This window comes from Calonectris borealis, chromosome 30, assembly GCF_964195595.1.
Source record: "Calonectris borealis chromosome 30, bCalBor7.hap1.2, whole genome shotgun sequence".
NCBI classification, from domain to species: Eukaryota; Metazoa; Chordata; class Aves; order Procellariiformes; family Procellariidae; genus Calonectris; species Calonectris borealis.
In genome coordinates, this window is record NC_134341.1 from 1597203 (window position 1) to 1615302 (window position 18100).

Sequence of the window (18100 nt, forward strand, 5' to 3'; positions counted from 1 at the left end):
TCCGGGCAGCCTATAATTAAGCCGTGTGCATAATGAGTTTTGGCAAAGTTTGGGTGCAGCCTTCCCGTGAAGTCCTCGGTGGCATCAGGCTCCTCCCTCCCCTCCACGCTCCCAGGGAACCCACATATAGCAGCGAGCGCCAGGGAGCACCGTCATTCCCAACCTGCTCTCCGGGACGCTCCGAAACACCTAGCCTGCCGTCTGCGGGACGATGAAGATCTGGATCCTCCTTGTTGGGACAGGAATAGCCCTGGGCTGCGTGTCTGGCAGTGAGTAATGGAGCCTTGCTTTGGCAGAGGGGCTAAACCAGCTGGTGCATCCGATGGTAAGGGGCCAACGGTGGGCTGAAAGCAGATGGTGCTGAGGGCGCTGCCGTAAGCCAGGAGCTCGGCTGTACTGGTGCAGCTGGTTCCTCGCGAGGTTGGATCCAGCAGAGCTTCACAGGGGAAAGGGTGAGGGATGTTTTCATGCTGGAGGGCTTCCTCGAGCGCTGGGAGACTCGGCTGGTGATGAGGGTGGTTCATCCTTCTCTTTGATGGGTTGAGACTTCCCCTGGTCTTTAGCCTTGTCCACCAGTTGCTTCCTGGTGCATCTTGCTGTGCTTTTGTTGTGCAAGCCCTCCTTCCTCTGGCTCCTCCATCCTCCCACGCTGCGGGAGGACGAAGGGAAATATTTTTCTAATACCTTATCCACAATCCGCCCGTGGCGGCTGGAGGTGAGCGGAGGAGCCAGTCGGATCCAATGGGAAATGCAGCGTGAACTCAGTGTTTTGCCCTTCACGACTCTGCGGTTGTTACGAGAGCAGACAGGCTTGGGGAGACGATAAAGGATAGCTCTGTCTTTAAGGCAGATGCTGCAACAAGGAGTGGCTTGTGGGCATCAGGTTTTGGCTCCCGGTTAGCCAGGATCCTGCATGTGACAAGGTGCCTTCATTACCATCTTCTTGCACAAAATGTGAAGTGCGATCTATTTGCAAGAAGGGAGTTTCGTCACTTCTGACGCTGCCAGCAGGCTGTATCTGATGTTTCAGAAGAAGATGACTCCCCTCGGGATTAATGGAGAGGAGTTTTGCAAGGCCAACGCAGAAGAGGAGCTGCTTCTGCTGCGAAGAAGCCGTTGGGTTGCCCTGAAAGCAGGAGGATTTGCCACGGTCTCGTCTTGTTCAATGCAAGTGCTAAGTTATTTTTGCTGGAAGGAATAACTGGGCTTACCGTGGCTGGGAAGCTGGGCAGCTTCGCTGGCTTGTGTCGTGGTGTGTCCTTGGCCCGCGCTTCGGACCAGAGCTATCGGAGCATCACCCTGATGGACCTGTCTGAGCTGGAACACCTCCACCGTGTCACAACCTTGCTTATCCTCGGCTACGCAGGACAGCGGTGGGAGATTTTGCCCGATTATCTCACAGACAGCTTGCACCCCGGGTTATACGTGGTTTCGGGGGCCAGGAGCATGTAACTAAATATTTGGGGAACTCAGACTATCAATAGCTCTTTTGTTGCAAGTTAATTTGTCCTTCAAATGGGCCCTTTTAGAGGTGGGGTTGATCTTTGGTCTGTGTTTGCATGGCACAGCGAGGTCTTGAGTCAGGACAGGGACTCACGGGCGCTGCTCTGACGCGAGCGGTAACTCATGTTCATCTACGAAACCGAGCCGAGAGCCGCTGGGAGGGCTCCGTCACGTCTCAGACATTTCCCCACACCTTGGTGAATGGAGCTGCTCAGGAAATAACCCGCGCTTTCTCGGTCAAAACTTTTTTGGCGGAAACGAAAATGAGTTTGTCCTTGTCCAGAAAGCTGTGCTCGGGGAGGGATGGATCTGGCTGAAGGGCTAAAAATGAGAAAGAAATATTTGTCCAGCCAGAAACTATCTACTGGCTGGACCAGCCAAATGTCGACTGAGTAGTTGAGTGCGGATGCACTGTGCTGAGCCCTGCTGGCCATGTCCTTCTGCTCCGGCCACCGTCCCTTGGCTGCAGCGTTGCCAGCTCTCCCAGCAGCCCTTCTCTCCCCAAAAGCTCCAGCAGCCCCTCTAAACTTGACCGTCACGATAGCCGACTGCTCTGCAGCCATTTAGGTTCATGGCTGCGTCAGGAGGGGCGAACACCCTCCTGCAGCCGTCCCCCCTGCTCCCCGGGCAGGGAGAAGCCTCGGCACCCTGCAGCTGAGCCCCGCGGGAGATGGGGCGATGCTGAGCTCACTCCTCCAAGGACTCTGCAGGACTCCCGGCCTCGGCTGAGTCACTGCACGCCCCAGTATTGGCGTTTTGCTGCAACACGCTCTGGCAGCACGTGCCCCGAGACTGGGAACGTCTCAGCGGTGACTTATGCGTGGGCGGTTCCTGCCTTGCACAATCCCTCTGGGAATGCTGCTGGAAAATGAGCCTGGATGCGTGGTTCAGGTTGATTTATCCCGACTGCTGCTTTGGGAGTGAGAGGGATGCCGTCCTGGGGACAGGGGTCTCGGCTGCCAAGCGCATCAGAGCTCCAGACCTGGCTGCTCTGCTGCATGGACTGGTGAGACCGGGGTGTCTGGACACCAGGAGCATCACCCACGGGTGCCCCTTCCCTCTGCAGCCCTTCCCAGTTCTCCCTGCATTGGTACGAGCAAAGGTGCGACTAAAGTAGCGCCAAGGGCAGATGGCCTCCAGGAGCATCTGGAGCAACCCCTTCCTACTAACACCCCTCTTGCTATAAAGTGGATTTGCAGAAAAGGACCTGGTGGCAAGAAGCCAAACGGGAATCGCAGTGTGCGCTTGCAGCACGGTCAGCCAGCCTGGGCTGGGTTGGCTGGTGGGGCGAAGAGGTTCTTCCTCTCTCCCCATCACATGTGGGACCTGGATTATGTGATTCTGAAAAGCACAAATAATTTGGGGAAAATGCAAGACAACAGAGCAAGCAACGCGGGTGCAGAGAGAAGCCAGCAAGCGTGACACTTGGAGGTCACTCTCATCACTGCTGTATCAGGATTGGCCCTGAGGGCATGTTTCATCTGCCCGAGTTCAAGGCAGGCAACCCAGAGGTGTTTAAGACGTTGCGTGATTGCAGGTTTGCAAGGGAAAGCACCACCCTTTCCTCCAGGGATCGCTTTGCAGGCTGGCAGCTTGGTTGGGACAGGGCAGCTTGGTTGGGACAGGGCTTCTCAGGACGTCCTTGGAGATGGTCACCTTCCTGGCTGGAGCAAAGGGATGCCGAGAAAGCCATGCCCGGGCTGCCCGCTGTCCCATTCCTCTCGTCAGGAGCTGATGGGCAGCACAGAGGATAAGGCGCCTTCCCTAAGCTCGCAGTCTCTGGGCTGTCTCTTGGTACAAACCCAACATCTTGGTCTCCTACAGCCCCTCTTTGAGGGAAGGCAAGTGGCCATCGTCCATCTGAGACATGACACTTGCCCTATTCAAAGCACAGCTTGGGTTATTTTTGGCTTTGCCACCATGTGTAATAAAGCACATGCTCGACGACACATTTATCATATAAATAGCTCAGGAAGGAGTTCCCAGTTTTCCCAGCATTGCAGAAAGAGCGAGGGTCGGGTGGCAAATAAGTGTGTCTGGAATGTGGCACTCCTCCTCGAGCCCGGAGACGGCAGGACCTGGGGCACTTCTGCTAAGCCTGACATTAAAAGGGTGAATCAGAAGGAGCAATTAATGGTGGGAGCCAAGAACGTGTTTCCTGGTGTGAAGTGGCCCTGACGTGGTGGACATCCACGGCCGAAGAGGAGTGACCCATGGTGGTGTGCATCCCGAGGATTCAGCTGGTCAAAATGCCACCCCTAAACGCTGACAAAGAATCCCAAATAGCTCCAGGGTAGGAGCCAGGTCCTTCAGGCTCTCCCAGGAGGGGAGCGTGGGCAGAAGGAAGGATGGTCCCAGGTCGTGGGCTGGACGGGGCAGGGTGGTCAGTCCGTCCCGCGGACCACGCTCTTGTTTCTCTCTCCCAAAGACCTGTACACGGCCCCCGACTCCTGCGAGGGACGCTGCGAGGAGCCCTACAGCGAGGAGGACGAGTGCCACTGCAACGCCGAGTGCGAGAAGTACCACAACTGCTGCGAGGATTACTACACGCACTGCCGACCCGGTGAGCACCCTCGGGCGACGGGGCGGCCTGGGGGGCTGCTCTCCCCCTGAGGCTTCCAGAGCCCAGCTATGGGCTGCAAAGGGGTTGGCTGCAAGCGTTGTCTCTGCCCATGCCGCTGTGCATTTGGGGGTGTGGTCCCGAGCAGCCCCCAGCCCGTGTCTCCATCACCCTGAGCTCCTTTTTCTTCTCCCCGGCTCCGTGCAGGTGCAGAATGGGCCGAGGAGGCAGCGCACACCCGCGGTGAGTAGCTCCGCTTCTGACCAAGGGCAATAAACCCTGGTTTCACCCCGCGTGCCTCGGGGCAGCTCGCTCCTCTGCCACCCGTGGCTCTTGGGGGTTGATAGCATCGCGGTGTCGTGCTGGTTTCTGCCATCGCCGGCCGCTCCACGCCACCGCGTGTCGTTGCTGAGCAGAGGGTGCCGGAGAGCCCCAGCATCGCCTGCGTTCTCTCCCTTCACCGGAGCCGGGTGAAGCAGGCAGGCCCAGAGCGGCCCGAGGCAGGGGCGAGCTGGCGTTTGCGTTCCCTGGTCACCGCGCACCTAAAATGTGGGAGATCGGGAGGGGGCTGATCCCAGCAGACGCGTTGCAAAGAGCAGCGTCGTGCCTGGGAGACGGGCACTGATACTTCCCAGCTCACCCAGTGCTTCATGAAAGGCTCCCGTGCCTGCAGCCCTGTGGCCAGCTCTTCTCCCCAGGGCGTGGGGCTGGTGAGGGTTGGGACCCCCCTGCCACCCCTGCACCCCTTAACCCTCCGTGCTGAGCACCCGGCTCTCACGGTGTCCCAGGATCGTGACACCCGTGCATCGGTGCAGCATCAGGTGCTGCATCACTCTCGCTTCTCCGTGGGCAGCTAATCTGCAGCCCCGGAGCTGCTGCCTGCTCTTGCCAGCCTCCTGCCTCTCCTTGCAGAGGGTTTCTCCAGCAGCTGGGACGCCATCACCGACGAGGACCTCCTGCACATCTCAGAGCAGCTTTACAAGGCAGATCACAACAAAGCTCGGCCGACCGACATCACCATTAACCCCCAGTACCAGGCCTCCCCCGACGAGACGGGTGACCAGGAGGACCGCTCCCCGCAGCCGTGAGTGTGCACCAGCATCCTCGGGGGGTGGCCAGGGGCCACCGCGGCAGAGACCAGCCAGCCAGGCAGGGTGCAGGGCTGGCTTTGGAAGGGACCTCTGCTTCCCCGCTGAGCGCAGGATCCGCACTCTCCTAGGCTCTACAAATACGTCAATGAGGAACTTTTCTCCAAACCCACCTACGCAAGCTTCATTAAACTGTTGGACAACTACCAGAGGGCGACTGGCAGGGAGGAGGACGTGACGGCGGAGGAGCTGAGGGAGCAGGACAACTTCCTCAAGGAGGTGATGAAAACCGAGCTCATGAAGAAACTCTTCGCCTTCCTCCACAAAAAAAGTGAGTGTGGAGCAGGACAGGACTGACCGGGGGGAATGGGGTCTCTGGACGTTGGGCATCCAAAAGGAAAGCCCCAGCTGGGTGGGAGATGACCTGGGAGGATGCAGACTGGAGGAGCACGGGAGCGGGCTCTCCAGAGCTGCCAGGACGTGGGAGAACTGAGCAGGGCAAAGCTGAATTGTTCCTGAGGGAGAGGACTGGGTCAGGGGTGGGGGGGAGCCCCGGCTCTGCCTCTCCCAGTGCTCCCATCCCGGGACACTGTTCCTGCCCCTCCACCTCTCCATGCCACCTTGCCTGCAGACCGCTACGACTCCGAGCAGGAGTTCGTCGCCGATTTGAAGGAGATGTGGTTCGGCCTCTACTCCAGAGGCAACGGCGAGCAGGACTCCAGCGGCTTCGAGCACGTCTTCTCAGGTAGAGCCCGCGCCGGCGGGACGGGGGTGCTGGGCAGCGCCGGGCTGGGGGGCTCACCCCAGGGTCTCGTTTGTGTTTAGGGGAGGTGAAAAAAGGGAAGGTGTCTGGATTTCACAACTGGATTCGCTTCTACCTCCTTGAAAAGCAGGGCATCGTCAACTACTTCAGCCACAACTTCAACGGGCCGGTAAGTGATCCTGTGGGGTCTGCGGCCGGCGGCGCTGCACCGGCCGGCAACATCCCAAATCGGCCGCATCCCAAACGGGGCGAATCGGAAGCATCAGAGATGCTCACCTTGCCACGTCCCCTCTGCGTCCCTGTGTGGACCCTGGGATGGAGGCAGGGTGGGCAGGTCCAGAAAAGACGATGCGATGGGCAAAAGGGGCTCCCAAACCACAAGGGAGAGATTTGAGACTGGGGGGCTCTGTCTGGCAGCCCCTCAGACCAGCTGAAAGCTGCTCTGGATCTGTCCCTGGAGAGGGTGTGAGGATGCCCGGCTTCATATGCAGATGGGCTTTGCTTGAATCCCCTGCCCTGCTGCACCCGGGGCCAAGCGGAGCCGGGGGTCTGATCCCCGAACCCCCTCTCTCTAGTGGGACACCTACCCCGAGGTGCTGGGGCTGCAGTTCAGCTGGGACGGCTTTTACAAGGAGGTGGGCTCTGCCTTCATCGGCTGCAGCCCCGAGTTCGAGTTTGGCCTCTACACGTTGTGCTTCATCGCGCGTCCTGGGAGAGCGTAAGTACCGCACCCGTCTGCATCCGTCCGTCTGTCCGCTGGCCGTGGAGCCAGCGGTGCCCTCCTGAGCCCCATCACAGCCCGGCACAGCGCTGGGGCATCGCGGGCGGGGAGGGCTGGGGATGGAGCAGGGCTGGTGTGGGGACACCGGGAGCACCCCGGAGATGTGATTGCGGGGCTCCGGGATGGAGCAGGGCTGGTGTGGGGACACCAGGAGCACCCTGGAGATGTGATTGTGGGGCTCCGGGATGGAGCAGGGCTGGTGTGGGGACACCAGGAGCACCCTGGAGATGTGATTGTGGGGCTCAGGGATGGAGCAGGGCTGGTGTGGGGACACCAGGAGCACCCCGGAGATGTGATTGTGGGGCTCCGGGATGGAGCAGGGCTGGTGTGGGGACACCGGGAGCACCCCGGAGATGTGATTGTGGGGCTCCGGGATGGAGCAGGGCTGGTGTGGGGACACCGGGAGCACCCCGGAGATGTGATTGTGGGGCTCCGGGATGGAGCAGGGCTGGTGTGGGGACACCGGGAGCACCCCGGAGATGTGATTGCGGGGCGCTGGGATGGGGCAGGGCTGGTGTGGGGACACCGGGAGCACCCCGGAGATGTGATTGTGGGGCTCAGGGATGGGGCAGGGCTGGTGTGGGGACACCAGGAGCACCCTGGAGATGTGATTGTGGGGCTCAGGGATGGAGCAGGGCTGGTGTGGGGACACCAGGAGCACCCCGGAGATGTGATTGCGGGGCTCCGGGATGGAGCAGGGCTGTGATACAGGCGTGTCCCCACAGATGTCACCTGAGCCTGGGCGGCTACAGCCTCAGCATCCAGACCTACGCCTGGACCAAGTCCACCTACGGCAACGGCAAGAAGTACATCGCCACCGCCTACGTGATCTCGCCCTGAGGCTGGGAGGAGGGGGGGCAACTGCAGCCCCGCTCTGGGGCCCTGGGCTGCCCCACGCCAGGGGTCTGCGGCACTGGGCAGGACTGGTGTGGGAGGCGGATGGCCGCGCTGCAGGACCAGTGCAGGGTACCAGAAGGAGCTGGGCAGGACAGCGGTGGCCGTGCCCTGCGTGGAGGCAGCGAGGGGATGGAGGCAGCAGCCTCGGCACCCCCCGGTCCCATCGAGCGTCGTGTTCCCCAGTCGCAGCAGAAGAGCAGGGGGAAGGGAGGGACTTGCAATGGAAAGTAGCACCCCCGAGCGAAATAAATACTGGCTCTGGATGGAGAAGTGTTTAATTCCTCAGTGCAGGAGCTGCTGCTCGCCATGCAGCCTGCCCGCTGCCCCACCAGCAGCTCCCCCTCCCCTGTGCCAGGGACAGGGGAGGGCACCCCACCAGGGAGCTAGCTCTTTTGGGGATCCCAGGGGACAGGGCATGGCTGAGAGCCCCCGGGGGGGGGGGCATCTTACCGGATAGGACCCTCATCCTCATTTATCTCCCCTGCTTCCAGGGAGCAGCCCCTCATTGCTGTGAGTCTGCTGGTGTGGGACGCTGGAGGGGTGAGGATACTGGGCAAAGCGAGCTCCTGCCAGCCAGAGTCAGTGCCACCATCTGTGCCACTTAGTCTTCCAGTGTGGCACCCAAAACTTGTCCCCTACCTTCCTTGATCCATCCCTGCACCCAGCTTCTCCAGATGGAGCGGGCTCAGCCTCGTTCCCTGCCATCTCTGAGCTCATGGGTCCTGCCCTGAGGAATTGCCCCACGCGGGGACCGAGGAGACGGCCGAGCTGCTGGGCTCCTGGGTCTCTGTCCCAGAGGCAGCCGCTCCGTGGGGACCATCACAAGGAAATTAGGCTCTGCAGTAGGTGCATCCTCCATCCTCGCCCAGCTGTGCTGTCTCCGGGGCCCGCGGGTCCCCAGAGACCCCCTAACCCTGCACCCAGAGCTGGGGCTGCTCAGGGCTCCAGATGCTTTTCTCAGCACCACACTCTGGGGGACAAATCCAGACCCCCACCTTGGGCAGGGGGACGGACAGCTTGGCGGCGGGACCCCCAGGGTGACACCCACCCTAACTCCATCCACTGCCCCCCAGGCTGCTCCAGGGACGCCCCACGCTCGCAGGAAGACCCCTGCCTGACGATGCCAGCCCTACCCGAGAGCTCCCCCGAGGCGCTGGGATCCCATCAGCCCCCCCCATGCTCATCCCCCTCTCCTGCTTATCCCCCCGCCCCAGATTCGGGTGGGCAGCAGGCAGGACAGCCACCAGCTCCAGGCAGCCGCTCGTCCCCCCCCATCCCCTCCTGCCTGCACCCCCTGCGTCGGCAGGGCAGGCAGCAGCCGGGGTCCCAGGGTGAAGATGCTGCGCGGCAGCTCCCGGGCAGGACCGGGGAGATTTGAGCTGCCTGACAGATGGCCGGCTGCAACAGTTCCTGGGGAAGGGGTGGGAGTCCCCGCACCATCTGCCAGGGGTCACAGGTGACCCCCAAACCCCGCCGCAGGGGAGGGGGGCATGCCAGAGCTTGATTTATAGAAATGCACTGGGAAACTGGGGAAGAGGTGGTGCGGGGGGACCTGGGATGGGTGCGGGTCGGCTCCCCGCCGTCAGCTCCCTTCCCAGCAGCGTGGGCATCGCTCCTCTCCTGTGCCCCAGAGCCGGGGTGCAGCAGGGGCCGGTTGCAGGAGCCGTGGGGGGGTTAAGCTGCAGATTCAAGCGCTGCGGGGCAGCCCAGGGCCCTGGCCAAGGCGCCTTGTGCCAGCTGGTAGATGCTCCCACGGCAGGGTGGTTTGCAAGGGGCAGATTGCACGGGGCAGGACACAGCCCTGCTGCGGGATGAGGATGCTCCAGGCGTCTTCATCCTTGCTAGAGCCCGTCCTGGAGTTTTTCAGCGGAGCTATCACGAGGCAGCGGGTGGTGGCTGCTCACTGCAGGGCTGCACTGGCACAGGACCCAGTTCCTCCTCCTGGTTCCGCATTCCTCAGCCCACCCCCATTCCTGCTCGCCTCGTTAATGCCAAATCTCTTCGTCTAGAAGCACCCCGGTGCCTCCAGACATCACAGACAGTGCCAGTCCCCTGCCCGCAGGTCCCCTGCGCCCCGCAGTCGCTGCCAGGGCTGGGAAGCTGCTTTTCCAGGATCCATTTCTGGGGTGAATGGAGACAAAACCTCGCAGAGAAAGGTCACCCACCCTGGCCCAGGTTGCTGCCGTGGTGGTGGGTGTAGCGCTGGGGGCCTGGCCAGTGCTTGGAGATGCTCAGGTGATGCCGGGGAGCTGCTCGGCACTTCGTCCGCATCCAGAAGGACCCCCCCTGGTTGCAGCAAGCCATGGGGGAGCAAGGAGGGACAAGGTGGGCACATTTCTGGGTATCTGCTGGTCTGATGGACCCCCTGCCTGCATCAGTTCAGGCTGTAGGGTGTGAGGCAGCAGCTTGCCAAGGCTCCAGGTCATACCCAGCCAGCCAGGCCAGGCGGAGCAGAGGAAAGCTAGCCGTCAGCGGGGCTCCCCGTACCCCAAAATCCCTGCCCAGAGACACCCCAGCATCCTCCGCAGCATCACCCTCCAGCCGAAGGGACCTCCTGGTCCTCCCCCGGGGCCAGCACATCCCTCTGCATCTTTCTGCCCTCGGGTCCAGCTCCCGGGACAGGCTCCCTTCGGCCAAGGGGAGCAGCACTGGGACCCTCCGGCTTCACCCAAAGTGTTGGGAAATCAAACAAAACGAGCAGAGAAGAAAGGGAAGGGCAGGAGAGGGGTGGAGAGGAGGGGCAGGTGTCAGCAAGCTGCCTCCAGCCATCTGTTGCCAGCTCGGGGACCCCAGGGCCCCCCCAGCTCTGCGCCTGACGGGGACAACGCTCGCTCTCGGGGGGGGGACACTGCGCGGTCGCATCCCCCACCTGAGCGCAGCCGCATCGGGGGGTTTCGGAGGGGGATGTTGGCCCTCCCTCCGTGGGGCTCGTGGGCTGCCTTCGCCACAGCTGAGCTCACGGGGAGGTTTGGGTGAGCATTGCCCCCTGCTCCCTGCATGGAGGGAATATTGGGGTAACCCCTCGGCTCCCCCCAAAACTGTGCCCCCTCCTTGTACACGGGAGGGGTGGGTGCAGCGACCGCCTGCAAACCAGGGCCAGGGCTTGGGCTCCTTCACCTGATCCGAGCCAGCCAGGACCAAAAACCTGCAGGCAGCATCACTTTGGCCCTGCAGTGGAGATGCTCCTGACTTGCACCAATGTTAGGATAACCAGACCCCGGGCACAGCTCTGTGGGCGTGATCTTGAGCCGCTAGCACACGCAGGGGGGGTTTCCCGTGTTTTCCCCTTTTTCCCGTGCTGTGCTGGGCACAGGGAACCAGGAGAAGGAGAAATGAGAGGCTGGCCATGGCAGCAGCCCTGCCCTGCCCTGCCAGCCCGGGGGCAGCAGGGCTCCGTCCGTCCCTGGAGCCTGCTTCGGGCTCCCTACGGGGAGGTTTATGCAAGGCCAAGATGAACCACACCTGGATGAGCCGGCGTGCAGACCCTGGGGCAAGGAGGGCTTCCCTCCGAGGTACCCGGGGTGCTGGGAGACATCCACAGGGCTTGCAGACCCGGGCTCCTCTGGAGAGGCCAGGCGGGACACCCCGAGCGTCCCCAGGGCTCCTGCATGTGTGTGCCCGAATCATTCCCCTACCCCTGGGCAAGGTGAACTGCCCTGGGGGGAGGCAGGAGAGGTCCCCCACGTTTTGAAGGAGAGATGCTGAAAATCTGGGGTCCTGGGTGGAGGGATGCTCTACCACCCAGCTCATCCGCTGGGTCTCACCCTTGGAAATGGCTGAGCTTTCTGAAGAGATCCCTCCAGGATTTATCCCGGCACGGACCGTGGCAGCCCAGGCGTTACAACGGAGGGCTCTGGACAGCCGCAGCCCTGGGTACCACCACCAGCTCCCGGCCATTAGAGCTTTTGCAAAGTGAGGATGAAGAGGGTTACAGCTCCATCTGAGCCCCCGTAAGGCAAAGCCTGCTGCATTATATCCTAATCCGAGAGGCCTTGGGGACCGTGACTCTAAGTGGAGGCTCTCTAATCCCCTCCCGTAAACGATACGGCACTAACTACCCCGATGGGACTCTGGCCACATCTGGTAGCAGAGCCTGCCGGGAGTGCCCGGCTGTACCTTTTGCTAAGAGGATGAGGATGCAGAGGGGAATATGCTAAACCATTTATGCCGCGGGCACTTTTTTATCCGCCGCGATCAGATGTCTGAGCTGGCAGGATGGGATCTCCATCTGGATGAACGGCCCCAGCCCTCGGCTTGCTCCCGCACCCCGGGCAGCACCCCTCCTCGCTGCCGCCCGCCGGACAAGCACCGCTGGGCTGCTCCTACAAAAAACTCGGTGTGGATACGGCCACCTCCCTTTGCTGGGGCTCAGTGCTTTAAGGGGGGCAGAAATGCCCCCCACCGATGAGCCCCATGCTCTGCCCCATCCCCGGCACAGCTCAGCACGCGGCTGCGATGCTCAGCTCTATGGTGAGGGAGATGCTGTCCTGCGTATGGGAAACTTCGAGGTGGCTCAGAAACCCTCTGTCCCAGCCTTGAGTACAAGTTAACTGAGAAAACAACCCAAAACAGCCCAGCCCACGCTTGCATGGTGGGCTCCGTGAGCAACCGGCTGGAAGGGACCCTGGGACAGCATCCTCCTTCTCCCCCAGCCCAGCCGGGGATGCGGCGGAGATGGGTCGAGTCCTGCCGTGGTTGCGGTGGAGGCCAGCCAGGGCTTAGGTACGGTAAATCCTCCTTTTACAGTGATTCAGCCTGAAGACGAAAGGGGTGGGGGAGAGCAGAGCCCACCCCGAGGAGCCGGGGAGGTGGCACGGAGCATCGCTGGCAGCTGGGCCGGGGGTCCACCCCCCGGAGCAGAGGTTAATGAGCGAGCGGGGCCGGGAGCCGCCACGGCAGCGGCCGTTAGCCCATATGGACACGCGAGCGGCGGCGGCGGCGGCAGGGGGGGATCGGCGCGTGCCAGCGTTTGGGGTGGAAGAGCCCCCTCTCCTCTTGTGCTGCCAAAAGTCACCCGAGATGCAGGGTTAGGTCGTTGATGCCCCAATCCGGAGCTGGTCCCCCCCGTCCCTCCCGCATCCCTCCCGCATCCCTCCCATCCCAGGGATGCTCTTCCTATGATCAAATAAATACCAGCGGGGAAAAACAAGAGCACAGCGTTTCACCCGGGGGGGTCCAACACCCTGCAGGGTGCGAGGACCATGCACCCACCGCCGGCACTGGCTACACCCTGGCCGTGGCACGGGAGCCGGCAAGCCCGCCCTTGCCGGACCGCAGCTGGGTCCGGCCGTTGGAGAGGCAAGCCGAGGTCGCGTCCGTTGCCCCCGAGCTTCAGCTAACGGCCAGGAGCCCGCTGGGCCCCCTCCGCACCTTTCTCCTGCTCCCCGCGGGGACGCCAAGCAGCCAACTGTTCCCCGCAGAGGCTGGCGAGCTGCAGCCCGGGCTAATCCAATCCATCAAGGGGGTAATGAGCTATGAAAGTGCGGATTCAATTAAGGGGGATTGCGACGGAAGGCAGAGCCCGGCGGCAGACGGAGAAAGGAGCCCGCTCCCCTCTGAAAGGGTCCATCTGTGCCGCCGTGTCCCGTCTTTGTGCTCCCTGAAAGAGCCGGCGCGGCACAAAAGCAGCCGCGTCCCCGCCGGGCGCTGGCGCCGCACAAGGGTCCGGCGATCCCAGCAGCCCTGGGGGGGAAACTGAGGCACGATACAGTTAAGGGAGCAGCTTATGGCACCCTTTGGAGTGGTGGGGTTTGGAGGGCAAAAGTGTGCCCCCAGCTCACTTGATGCTGGTTGCAACCTCGTTTGCAGGTGATTTAATTTTTATTTGTGAGTTAGGTGGGTTTTGTGCAGGGCTGCTTGCCCGGGAGATCTCCTTCCAATAGCCCAGCGCGGCTGCGGCTCAGGGCCCCATCCGGAGCACGGGGGGGCTGTGGGAGGCAGGATGAGCCCCCAGCTTTGGGTTAGTCCTCAGGGCTGGGCTGGTCCTGGTGCCACCTGCCTTTCGGTGCCCATCCCATCGCCCAGCGGGGCTTCATGCTTTCCTGGCCAGGTGACATCCCAGTGTCCCCCTCAGCCTCCAGGTACCTCCAGGGCTTGGGCATCTCGTGGGCACGTGGCTGAATCCGGCAAGCTTAATCCTTTGCAGAAACCCATATTGAGTCACCACCCACGGGGAGAGCGAGAATTGGAGCCTCAGGGTTTGCCGGGGTCTGTGCCTCAGTTTCCCCCTCCGGGAACGGCTGGAGGAGGCGGCAGAGCTGTGGGTGGGTGCGTGGGGGGTCTTCAGCACCTGCCTGCCCTTGGCTCACATCGCTGGGACTCCTCCTGCATCACTTGGGCTGGAAATACCCCCCGAGGCCTCTTCATCTGAAAGGCTCCTGCCTGATTACAACTTGGGAGGGATTGGGCTGGGGACGAGTTTAAAGATGGGATTATTCCTGTACAAATTCTGATTAAACCGTCCCCAAACCCTCCTGCTACAAGATTAAGCCGAGCTCTAATCTCGCCCGAGCAGCAAGACTTCGTCAATAACTCCAAATCTCTCCGCTGTTAGTTTATCTGGTGGGGATTAAGCTGGGAGGTTCCTAAACTTGTATTATAACATAAAAAAAACAACCCAACCCTCTGTGTGTGTGCTGGCCAGTGCATGCCAGCTGCCATCTCCCACGTCTCAGCCAGGGATGGGGCTGAATGAAACTCCCGGTGCCACCCAGATGCCAGCCTGGGCTCCGGGGATTGCCCAGGGCTGCCTGTCCCTGCCCGCGCTGCCTGTGCTGCCGCTGATCCCGACGGAGCTGCTCAGCCGCCGGGATGGGGCGTGCAGCCCTGGTCCCACCCCCGCGCAGGCAGCGGGGCTGCCCGTTCCCGCAGGCTGACTTCGGGATGTTTCAGGCTGCCAGCTCTTCCCGGGAGCCCAGATCCTCGTGTGCAGGGCAGCGCCGTGCTCTGCTCTTGCAGGACGCAATTTACTGCCCCAACAGCAGCCCGGCCGGTGACCGCAGCCCTCAGCAGAGCACGGCTCCGGGACGAGCAGCCGCTTCCCCACAAGTGCTTGTGGTGGCCCAAGTGTTTTCCATCCGCTCTGTGGGAGCACCAGGGCTCAGGTCCAAGTGACGCCTCAGGAATGTCCCTCGAACATCTCTGAGGCTTCCAGACCAGGGCTGGCAGAGGGGGAGAAGGCTCAAGTGCTGCGTGCGGCATCCTCCGAACGGAGCCCATGGTCCTCCCTCAGCCCAGCCGGGGTGAGGCTCAGTTCATGGTGGCATCTGCGTCCCCTTCTCTGTGCTCAGCTCTGGATGCCGAAGAGGGGCTCAGGAAGGAGGGGACCCTGCGAGAGGGGTGCTTCTGCTGCTGGAAGGGGCACGGGGTTAGTATTGCCCAGGTACTCAGGGGTTCATCAGTCAGGGATGTCCTGAGACTCCTCGGAGTCCAGGGGAAGGGGTGTCACCTCTCCCAGCTGCATGACAGTCCCTCTTGGTCACCCCGAGCTCCCCCCGGGATCAGCCAGCCCACCAGGACCCACAACAGCCCCGGGGTAAGACCATGAGTTCCCCCGCTATAAGCGGGACCCTTTGCCAGCAGCAAAACCCCTTTGGGTGCCAGAAGGACCCACAGCACCTTTGGAGCCAGCGCCCTCCCTGGATCCCATGGCAGGGTGGGGATGGGGAACGCTGGGAGCGCCGGGATGGCCCCCCGAGGAGAGGGATGCTCCGGTGCTGGCCGCGGCTGGACCGAGCAGATGCCGGGGGAGCGTTTCCCCTAATCCCCTGGCCCGGTCCCCGCTGCGTAAACACTCTGTACAGCTTTGCAAACAGATTGAACCGCGGCTGATCTGGAGCGCGGCAAAGAGCTTAGGGGCTCGGCAGAGCCAGCGCCGGGATTTGTGCGAATTACCCACCCCGCGCTGGCGGGAGGCTCCGGAGGAGCCGGTGCGATGGGGAGCCCGGTCCCACCTCCGCCGGGCTGGATGTGGGAAGGGGACCCTGCCCTCCCCTGGGTCCCCTGGCCCGGGCAGGGTGCAGGGGGTGTCGCAGGGTGGTGGGGCACCCACGGATCCCCAGTTAGATGGATGAGGTGCAGCCTTTGGCTCACAGGACATCCCAGCCCGGGACGTGCTGGCTGGGACACTGCAGCTAAGGCTGGCCAGGCTCTTCTCCCAGGCGTCCATCCCCACAGCTTCTCCAAGGGGATCGATCTCCTGTGCTGCGACGTTGCCCAAATCCAAGGACCTGGGTGGCCGGAGCCACAGGCACACCGCTCCAGGGCTTGGTGGGATGCTGGGCGGATGGACTGGAGGATGCTGGATGTTCCTATCCCTGTGCACAGGAGTTACCCGCCCGCACAGCCATGTCCAGGAGCAACAGCTTGGGCTCATGGAAAGAAGAGACTGGTCCTGAAGGCTGCAAACATGCAATGATGGGTTGGTTTGAACACACGGTGTGAGCCTGAGGGTCACGGCTTTGCACAAGCCCAATTTAACCCTCGATGCCTGGTGGGTGCAGACAAGCTGTGTCCTGGCACATCCCAGTTTCCCCAGGATCAAGCATGGTGCCACCACGTTGATCCTCTTGGGACCGTGTGTCCCTCTCCCACCGGCCCACACTGATCAGCAAAAAAGTTAGTTGCCAAAATCTGATGTCCCCACGGGGGAAAAGATGATTAACTCAAGAATCAACAGTCTGATATTTCGGCTTAGTGGGAAAATCCTCGTGGTTTCCCAAGCTGGGCACATTAAGAGCTCAGTGGCTCACAGTGTTATCAGATTACAAACAATATCAGAATTACAGCTTTTATATCTGGGGTTTAAAAAGACTTAGCAATTATACAGCTCTGGGCATTCCCACCCCGCTGTGGAAACCAGGGCGACTTGGAGCCAGGACCCTCAGCATGAAGAGTTGCTCCCAACTGTGGCTTTTCCATGGACACCACCACTGTTGACCAAGCCATAGTGCTGGACGCCCCAACCGCTGCCGTGGGAATGCCTCGTGTGGGGTGGGAGATGAAGCATCCCTGCCTTGGGGTCTTCTCCACCTGCCCAGGAAAGGACGGTGTAGGATGTTGTTCCCAGCTGGCCTTTTCAGGTCCGATAGTCATCCTTCATCTTGCACGCTGCCCAGCTGGCTTTCTCCTTCCAGTATCCTTAAAAAAAGAGTCCTGGTTTTCGGCCAGCTCCCCCAAGGATGAGGCTGGCTGCTGGGGTGCCAGAGAGGAGCTGGAAGGGCTGCTCTGCCATCCAAGCTGACCTGCACGTGGGCCCAGATGGAGACCCTGGTGGAGTTAAAGCAAAGCTCTGGAAGTCCAGGAGGTGTCCAGAGCTGTCTCTGCACTGCACCCAAAACCGATGCTCACCCAGCAATTGGAGATGCTGGAGCACGAGGAGACGATGGACCATCAGAGGTTCCCAATACCTGCTCCAGCCTCCCTGGTCCTTCTTCCAGGAGAAAGAGCATCCTCCAATCTCATCGTATGGGAAGGGGAGAGTTTTTAACAAGGGCTCCTTTGTCCTAGATGCTAATTAGTCACTAAAGCTACGTAAGTGCAGCTGAGGGACCCGACTCGCAGGGCTCAGCTCCTGGGCACCCGCTCGTCCCCAGCGTTTCTGTGGGTCCTCACTAGGGCCGGTGAGAAGTGACGCTGCCTCCCCGGGAGCCCTTCCCAGCACGCAGACCCTGCCTGCCCCGTCCCCCCCCGGCCCTGGGACCTCTCCCAGCCTCCCCCCACGCTGGGAGGAGGTGGATGGTGGGGGGCTGCGGGGACCCGCCAAGGCGTGAGCTGGAGAGGGACCCCACCTGGGCCACCCAGGGGGGGGAAGAGGGACCTGCCCCATGGACTCCCAGGCTGTGCCGGTGCTGGGGAGCGTGTGGTGCGGCGAGCGTGCCAGTTCTCAGCTCCTCACCACCACAGCAACCTCAGCAGTGCCAGCCAGTGGAGCCACGACCTCCTCGTGGGCCGCTCACCCTGCCTGCACACCCCCAGGGCGATTCCCTTGCGCACAAGCGTACCGGGGGCCAGCTGTGCTCTCGCACGCCCGTGCACACACGCAGCCCCGCGGGGGCCGGCGCAGGAGCAGGGCAGCGTTTGCCCCAGCCTGGCATGGCTCCCTGCCCTCTTGGCACAGGCTGGGGCTGCTGGAAGGGGCGATTCCCCTGCTGTCGGGTGCACAGGCGCCCGGGGGACCTGGCACCGAGCAGGGCTTGGCCACCGGCCAGCGAGTGAAGGGCCGGGGGGGGACCGGGGGCACAGCTGGACCCCGGGCACCAGCGGGCAGCCGGCCGCTGTCCTCATCCCACTGCTCCCAGAGCATCGTTGTGGGGGTCACGCTGCCATCGGGTGCGTGTTTGTGGGGGTGTGCACACGTGTGCGTGTCCATACATGTCCGGGGTGTGGGTTTGTGTGCACGCGTGCACGTTTGTGCACGGCATTAGGTATCCAGCCCAGAGCCGTGCAGGAGGGTTGTGAGTCTGTGTGTGCACGCCCAGATGCTGCACCTACTTATATATGCACGTATG

At 62.0% G+C, this 18100-nt stretch overlaps 1 protein-coding gene across 1 annotated transcript; it reads left to right on the top strand.

Moving 5' to 3' along the window:
* Positions 1-211: 211 nt before the first annotated feature.
* ENDOU (endonuclease, poly(U) specific) lies at positions 212-7845 on the top strand. The gene is made up of 10 exons (XM_075133648.1): positions 212-269; positions 3932-4066; positions 4271-4306; positions 4879-4884; positions 4976-5147; positions 5283-5482; positions 5783-5896; positions 5977-6083; positions 6490-6632; positions 7421-7845. Exons 1-10 carry the CDS (start codon positions 212-214, stop codon positions 7533-7535), a joined length of 1086 nt encoding a protein of 361 aa, XP_074989749.1. The 3' UTR covers positions 7536-7845.
* The last annotated feature ends 10255 nt before the right edge of the window (positions 7846-18100 follow it).